The 8,808-nt window shown below is 35.1% G+C and overlaps 1 protein-coding gene across 6 annotated transcripts in view; it reads left to right on the top strand.

The window, feature by feature from the left end:
• Positions 1-2,323: 2,323 nt before the first annotated feature.
• Positions 2,324-8,808, top strand: part of MIGA1 (mitoguardin 1) — a 134,589-nt gene continuing 128,104 nt past the window's right edge. For 4 of the 6 annotated variants that reach the window (XM_037826869.1, XM_037826867.1, XM_037826868.1 and 1 more), the window contains exon 1: positions 6,553-6,685. In XM_037826869.1, coding sequence (XP_037682797.1) covers positions 6,566-6,685 — 120 coding nt within the window. In that variant the 5' untranslated portion in view covers positions 6,553-6,565. Of the gene's footprint in view, positions 2,410-2,509; positions 2,693-6,552; positions 6,686-8,808 lie in introns of those variants that run through there. The other 2 variants (XM_037826870.1, XM_037826871.1) reach the window with 2 other exon arrangements.

Genomic DNA, 8,808 nt, shown 5'->3' with positions numbered 1-8,808 from the left:
TGGGCAATGACTATTGTAACTTCTTTGTCAGCATCCCTTTTTAAATTGGTTCATGGCATCTATTTTTCTCAGGTCTGAAGCTTTAGCCAGAAAACATGGAAAAGTCCCTTTTAATATCTCATTTATCTTAGAAATAAATATGTGCCAGTATCGTTCTAAGTTCTTAACCTTTTTTTTTGTGCTATGTACTCCTTAAGCAGTCCAGTAAAGCCATATGAACCCCTTCTCAAAACAGAATGTTTCTATGTGCATAAAATAAAATACACAGGAACACAGTGGAAACCAATTATATTAAATACAGTTCAAGTAACTTAGATTAAAAGCTTAAACAACAATCTTAGTGCTTTACAAATATTATTACATTTATCTTCATAACACCCCAGTGGAGGAAACTGAGGCAAAAGGAGGCTAACTACCTTGTCCAGGACCATGCACTTAGTAGACAACAGAGAAAGGATTCACACTCAGGCAGTCTGACTCCACAATATTGTTTTGATAGTATGCATATAAGATCTCCAAAACTCATTAATGGAGGCCATAGCAAATACTGCAGTCCTCGAACAGTAGGAACAACTGGTGTTGCTCCAAAAACACCACCCCCTTATTTGGTGGGCACTGGTTACATGGGGAGAGAGAGATCTTTAGAGTTAATACAGGCCCAATTTCTTTTTCCTGGCCCAGGGTGGCAGAAGACATCAAGTCCAAATATGAGACTTATTTCCACCTACTGCATCCAGTGGAATACCCTGTTCTTATGAATTAAGCCACTATTTATTCAGTTTTCTGTTACTTATAGCCAACAGCACAGCAGCCTACATTTAGGCTAATAACAACTAAAATTAATCTGTCAACCTAGGAGAAGGGAATCTTGGAGCAAATCACATTTGGTTTAGAAAAATAAATGAAATGTGCCACATTTTATCCTCCTGTTAAAGAGCAAAATTCACACTTTCGTGTAATATCAGTTTATTGGAGTTTATTGTGGGATTAAATGAAATAATGCTCTTAGGAAAGTTGCTGTAAATGATGGTCATCATTATTATTGCTCTTCCCATTAGGCCAAATATTGTTTAGAAGTTGTGGGAAATAGGGAGGAGACAGCATGTTTGAGATTGGGGAAATAAACAAAATTACATTTACTCCATTTACTTTATAAGTAAATGGAGTAAATGTATTTTCACAAAGATCTCAGTCTATGCATTTTTCTTATTATTCATCTAGTAATGTCTCACAATGGTATTGTCATTTTCCCTGTTTTGAATTTGACTGGGAATTTTGAAAGCTAACAGAAAGGATTGCTCATTCTTGTTCCTTAGATAGGAATAGTAACACTTGCTCTTATGTTTTAACTATCTTTTAAAAAGTATTTTTACTTTTCAGTGCAAATATGCTCAGCAATTGGACTTCTTAAATCTGTAGTTCTGAGGAAATGCTGTGGCTCAGGACTGCAGATAGAACAGCATCTTGTTTCTTTATTTTTGTTTTTGTTTCCTACTTTCCTTCCCTCTCCCTACTAGTTTACTGTGTATTTGATGGAAACGCAGAGAAATTTGAACCCTGCCTAACCCCTCATAATTGGCTGTATTCACTCTTCTTTGATTGACTAATTAAGTGGAAAGCCTGGAGAAAAGTTAAAGAGGAAATGAAATCAATAATAACTGCATCATCAATACCATGTTGGAATGCTTCTTATTTATTTGTTTGAAGGTTGAGGGCCTATGGTAGATATCCTTATTCTGGGATCAATGGATGGGTTTCAGGGGTCTGAAATTATATATTTATATATTTTTTTGTACATTATTAAGGTACATTTTGATAATATATGTATATTCATATATATCACATTACATGTCAATATATATGTATATACATATATTTTAAAGTACATTTTAATAATGTATGTATACGTGTATACATATATAAATGTACATTTTAATAATATATGTATATGTAAATAAATATATAAAAGTATATAATATATGTATATACATATATACATTTATGTATTACAAATATATATTTTTTAAGACTGTATGAGCATGTCTGTGTGCCTCCATAGTTTTCATCACTTTGGCAGAATGGTCCTAGATTCCCTCAAAGGGAGACATTATCTTTCTATGTCTTAACAGCTTTGTAAAAGGATCCTACTCCTCTGATCTATGATTAACATATATCCAGTCAGGGAGGGGGCGGGAGAAGAGCCTCTACCCTAAACAAAAATGGCGGGAGCTGCTTCATACGTAGCCCCTCACGCAAAAAGGCTAACTGGCCCCGGTCACTTTCTCTCCATCTTCCCACTCCTGACCCCGGAAGGACTCCGCCTTCCGCGGCCAGGCTGCTTGCTATTCTTCGCCGGGCTGCGGCACGGAAGCAGGCGCTGACCGGGCTGCACCTAGACTGCAGTGCCAGGTACCAGGCGAAGGGAGCGGGCCGTGGGAGACGCGAGAGGTCGCGGCGTCGGGGAATGTGTAGGGGGGCGAGGCCACTGGGCGGGGCTTGGGCCCGGAGTGCCAGCTTTAGATCTTGGGACTCCGGGTGCTAGTGGAAAGTCCCCCACGACGGAGGGAGCGCTGAATCAGGGTGGGGTCACTTGCCTCTGGGTCTCTGCCGCTCCGAACCGGAGTGAAGGTCGGAAAGGTGCAGCGGGCAAGGACTCCCTTTCTAGTCGCCTTGGTAAAGAAAAGGAAAGCAGGTAGAGTAGTGAGCGGAGGGAGGGGGCGGGATCCTGCTGGAGGTTGGCAGCTGGAGTGTTGCAAGTTTCTGTGTGGAAGCGAGTGATTTTGAGCAGTGAGTGGTTTTTCGATGTGGAGGATTATCTTCCTTTAAGGGTACTTTCAAATAATAATTTAGCATCGGAAGGATTGTGACGTCCCTTCAGTGAATCAAGTTGTTCATCTCTTTTCTCGGGGGTGGACACCAAGAGATTTTGTTCTTGAACAGACCTTTATTATTGTTATATTTTTATTGCAATTTAGCCTTCTTGCTGTATTTAAGTATCTTTTCAGAATTTGGTTGTATAGATTTATGCTTTTATTCAACTTTTTTTTTTGATATTTCAGATTTTCTTGTTTGGATAATAAAATCAAAACTGTAGAGTGTAATTTTAGGATTCTTAGGAAGCAAACTCTATTTATGACATTATTTTTAATTGTCCAGTGATTGGAATGGAGAGAAGAGAGGGGTATTACACAATACAATATTATTGGTGATATTTTAAACCACCTCTGCAAGTTTAAATAATCATGAAATTGCTTTCATGTTTATTTTGAATACTTATTATGCAACTGAAATGACTAGCTGTTTTAAATGCAGTTTTATAGAGCTATATCCACACACCATATAATCCATCCAAAGTGTTCAATCAATGGCTCATAGTATCATTGCCACAATCAATTGTTGAAAAATTTCATTACTCCAAAATAAAGAAGTAGAAATAAAAACCAACACCCAAACCCTCCCCATACCCGCTACACCACCCCACATTATTTATATATTTTTTGTCTTTAATTTGTTACTCATCTGCCCATACACTGGATAAAGGGAGTGTCAGTCACAAGGTTTTCACAATCACACACATTTTATCCTGGGATAAAAGCTATATGGTTATACAGTCATCATTAAGAATCAAGTCTACTGGATTACAGTTCAGCAGATTCAGGAATTACCTTCTAGCTATTCTAATACACTAGAAACTAAAAAGGAATGTCTGTATAATGCCTAAGAATAACCTCCAGAATGACCTTTGGACTCTATTTGAAATCTTTTAGCCATTGAAACTTTTTTATTTCATTTCTTTACCCCCTTTTGGACAAGAAGGTATTTTTAATCCCATGATGCCCGGGCCAGGATCATCTCTAGGAGTCATGTCCCGTGTTGCCAGGGAGACACACACCTCTGGGAGTCATGTTCCACATAGTAGGGAGGGTAATGAGTTTATTAGCAGAGTTGACTGGGAGAGAAAGGCCACATCTGAGCAACAGAAGAGGTTCTCTGGGGGTGACTCTTGGGCATCATTATAAGTAGGCTTAGTTTCTCCTTTGTAGGAATAAGTTTCATAAGGGCAAGCCCCAAGATAAGGGCTTGACTTATTAAATTGGGAATCCCTAATGCTTGAGAGAATGTCAAGAATTCCTCAGGGGGAAAAGTTTAATATAAAATGACTAGCTTTTTAAAGTTATGTAATTAAACCTTAATATTTTCCTAAGTTTGGAATCACTTCCTCGGTGAGGTGTTTTGTAATGCAAAAATAAAGAGATTTTTCATAGTTCTTTTAAGAGAATCACTGCTGCAAATTCAAGTGTTTTACTGTATTTTCTCTCCCTTCTGCTTAAAGATTTGGAATCCTCTATTATGGAGAACATTAGGTGAATTGGTCTTAGCATATCTGTTTTTTAGTGCAGCACCATAGATGGCTTAATGATCCAGAATCTACTTAATTAGTAAAAATGTTTCTCAAAATAAAGTTTTGTAAATTTTGGGAGTGGAGTAGGGGAGAATAAATACTTTTGTTTTCTTTTTAGTATAGCATTTTAAAAAATAATACATGCAGGTGGTTATAAAACATCAAATAGTACAGAAGGACTTGCAATGAAAATCAGCCATTCTCTGCCAGTCTCCTTGACACTCCTGGCCTCACTCCCCATCGGACCACCACTCACTCCTTTAGCTGTTTCTTTGTTTTCTCTGTCTTTCTCAATAATATGTCTTATGATTTGCTGGTTGGAATAAATTTGTTGCAATTAGAACTAATTATATGAGATGTATTCAAAACATAGGTGCAGGGGATCAAGTTTATACACTGAAAGTGTCACTAATAAGAATCTTTATAAAAGGAGTAAGATAAAGGTCAATAGCAATAACCCACCCTACAAAGTATTACTGTAAGAATGTGACTTCAGGAATAATTCAAGGCTTATAATCAAGGTGAATGTTTCAATAAAAGAAACTGCTACCTAATCAGTGGGTTTGATACTTGTCTGAAAAACGTGGAGTCTAGAAAAAAAGAAGTCAAGGTGTAAGAATTTGGTAATGGTTTATATAGCACTATCCAAGGAAAAGTAATGTTAAATTTGGTAGGCATTCTGGCTGTTAGAGAATCCTACTCTGTTGTGCACCAGAGATAGTTCCCATGCTTTTTCTTGGCTTGGATGAAATATTAAATATTCTTTAGGACCCTTTGTTTTCATGCCCACCAGGCAACTTTTTGACATTAATTCTGTTTCCCACAAACTTTTATTTCAGGGAGGGTGTGCTTTGATAGCATATGTAAGTATTCTGGTCACTAAATGGTTTATTTCCTTACTAGAAGTACATAAATTTGTAAACTGACTTATACATCAATATTATGTGAATTTGTTTAGTGTGTATCCAACTGGGTGGGTACACTAATAAAATGGAGTTTCTGGCTCTACAAAGAAGACCTAGACCCTGGGCAATCATGTTTCTACTACCTTAAGAGTCTTTCTTTGAGTATCAGCTGCCTTCTCCATAGACATCTGACTTTTCTCTCTTTAATTTCAATAGAGCTAGCAGGCATTAAAACAATGTCAAAATTATATAGCATGTGTATCTGTCAGGATTCTCTGGAGAAACAGAACCAATATTCGTATGTTGTATGTATGTATGTGCGTGTCTATATGTAAAAAGGTTTATTTTAAGGAATTGGCTCACACGATTGTGGAGACTGGTAAGTCTGAAATGTATAGGACAGAAACTTAAGGCTAGAGTTGATTTTACAGTCTTGAGTCTGAAATGTGTAGAGGAGGGTAGCAGGCCAAAAACTCAGACAAGAATTGATGTGGTAGTCTTGAGGCAGAATTTCTTCTCCAAGGAAACCTCAGATTTTTGCTCTTAAAGGTCTTCAACTTATTTGATGAAGCCCACCCACATTATTGAGGATAATGTGGTAATGTATTTTACTTAAAGTCAACTGATTGTGGGTGCTAATCACATCTACAGAATACCTTCACAGTAGCATTTAGGCTAATGTTTGACCAAACAACTGGACATGGTTGTTATACTAAGCCAACTTTGACACAAAAAAGTAACCATGGCACATGTATGTGGCTGTGGTGTTTCTTTGAAGAGCTTTAAGATGGGACAGTAGGACAAACCCCTGAGTGCTGAAGTTCTGTGAGCTCTGTTTCCTTTTTAGTCCCATGAGTTTGTGATTACATTCAGATTCCATTCAGACCTCTCCCCCTGTTCTTTTATGAGGGAAATAAGTAGGAAGAAGTAGAGTTTAAACTACTACCTAAAAAGTGGTAACCTTTTTTAACCAGAAAAGAGGGAGTCTAGAACTTGTAGTGTTCTAAGCAAAATGCCCTGCCTTGACTCAGAGTTTAAATCTAGCTCATTTTCTCTTTTGCACTTTTGTGATTACTAAATAAAACTTAAGTTCAAATAAATTTGGTTTAGAATAATATTCTTTCTCTTCAGGTAAGTGTAATATCATGACTAATTAATTGAAAAAATAGATGATCGAGTTCAAGTGTCAAATTTGTATTTCTTATTTGATAAGGTAGCCAGAGATCTTTGTGGCTGATATATTTCTGTGTTTCATTTAATGAAGATTAGAAGAGAAGTCATGTCAGAAGACACCGTAAATGAATCACAGTTTTCCTTGAAGACAGCAGCACTACGAGTGTTTGATCTTCCTCTAGTTTGGTACTATTCTCTCTTCCAGGTAAAAAACAAAACAAACAAACAAAAAAACCCCACAAACTTGAATAAATTGATTGCTCAGGTATAAATGCTACACAGCATGTTTTGTGTTTAGTATTTAAATTCAATTTAGTTTTTTATATGATTTAGTCAAATGTTTATTAAAGTAGTTATGAACTTACTTGGTTTTCCTTTCTCTTTTTTTAGTTATCATATTCATATCTTGAAAAGGTATTTTGTTACTTCAAAAAAATTTCCCTATCTTAAGTGCATTTACGCAGTCCATTACAATTCTTTTCAGTGAATTGTGTTATTCCAGTAGAACTGTTTGCTCTGTTGCAATCGTTCAATTTAGTTTTTTATATGATTTAGTCAAATGTTTATTAAAGTAGTTATGAACTTACTTGGTTTTCCTTTCTCTTTTTTTAGTTATCATATTCATATCTTGAAAAGGTATTTTGTTACTTCAAAAAAATTTCCCTATCTTAAGTGCATTTACGCAGTCCATTACAATTCTTTTCAGTGAATTGTGTTATTCCAGTAGAACTGTTTGCTCTGTTGCAATCGTTTTATTTTAAATATTTGCTTCTGATGCAATTTGCACTCCAGTGTAGTAAGTGAGGATACCAGTGAAAAGTAGCATTTAAGTTCACTAAATATATACTGAATTTCATAAAATTCAGGATGAACATTTTCACATTTCAACATTTCTAAAACCTGCTTGTATCTTAAAATTAATGGTATCTTAGATGATGAAATATATAATTCTAAGTAACTGCGAATGGGTATTGCACAGATAAGATGTGTTAGAATAATAGTAATAACTTGAGTATTCACCATGTTTAAGACACTGTTGAAGTACTATATATATATACATAAAATGTCTCTAATCCTCACAAATCTTGAAATCTTGGAATTTGATACCATTTTCATCTTACAGATTAGCAGGCTTCAAGAACTTGGGTAACTTGTTTAAAGTTGTACAGCTAATAGGGGATTTAAACTTGTGCCTCTCTGATTCTGAAACCCATTTTCTCTTTCTTTTTCTTTATTTCTTTTCCATTTTCAGGATTACGTACTTACTGAATAAAATTTGAAAATACAGAAAAGAATTAAAGAGAAAATAAAAATCAATAATCCCCTCATAAAAACTTATTTGTTATACTTTCTTTATGTCTTTTATTTCTGCAAATATCTCTCTGCCCCCTACCCTTGCTATCCCCCGACAAATTGAGATTACGAAGTTGTATATTTTGAGTACTTATCTATGTCATTAAAAAGGCTTTAGCAATATAGATGTACCATAGTTTATTCAATATTCTTTTATTGTTGTATTTTGGGGTTGTTTCCACAGTTCACTATTTATGCATAAACCTTTGTCCCCATTTTTAGATTTTTAATAGGGTATATTCCTAGCAATGAAAATACTGAGTCAAGTTTTATCATATACCGTTTGAATGACATTTTAAAACACCAGTAATAGAATATAGCATTACCTACTTTGTGTAAGGCATTGTGCTAGGCACTTATATTAGGTACATTTAAAAATTCATTTAATCCTTACAATAATCCTAAAGTAATATTATTTATTATTTATGTTGTGAATAGCTAACATATTTACATTGTTCAAAAATCATAATACACACTACATGTGCGTATGTATATATACACATGGAGATACTTTACTCTATCCCAATCCCTGTCTACCCCCATTGTTAACCTTTGGATTACTTGAATATCTTTCAGAATTTCTTTATTCAGATATCAGCATATACAATGTTATATTCTTATTTTCTCCCTTTTCTTATAGAAAGTAGCATACAACCTCTGTTCTTGCTTTTTTCACTCTAAGATATATCCTGGAGATCATTCCATTATTAATATATGTAGATCTATGTAGATCTTCTGAGAAATATTTTGTAACTGCATAATGTTTCTATATATGAATGTTTGGTTCATTTTTGATCTTTTGCTGTTACAAACAGTGCTGTAGTGAATAAGTTTGACATACTTCAATTCATACAGGTAGGATAAATTTTTAGACTTTGGATTTCTGGGTCAAGGAGTAAATCATTTTAATTTTGATAGGTATTACTAAATTACCCTCCATAGGTATATTATCATTTCTCACTCCAAATTTATGGG

Source organism: Choloepus didactylus, chromosome 2 (assembly GCF_015220235.1).
Source record: "Choloepus didactylus isolate mChoDid1 chromosome 2, mChoDid1.pri, whole genome shotgun sequence".
NCBI lineage: Eukaryota > Metazoa > Chordata > Mammalia > Pilosa > Megalonychidae > Choloepus > Choloepus didactylus.
Note: the sequence above shows the minus strand (reverse complement) of the source record. Positions and strands in the feature narration are given on the sequence as shown.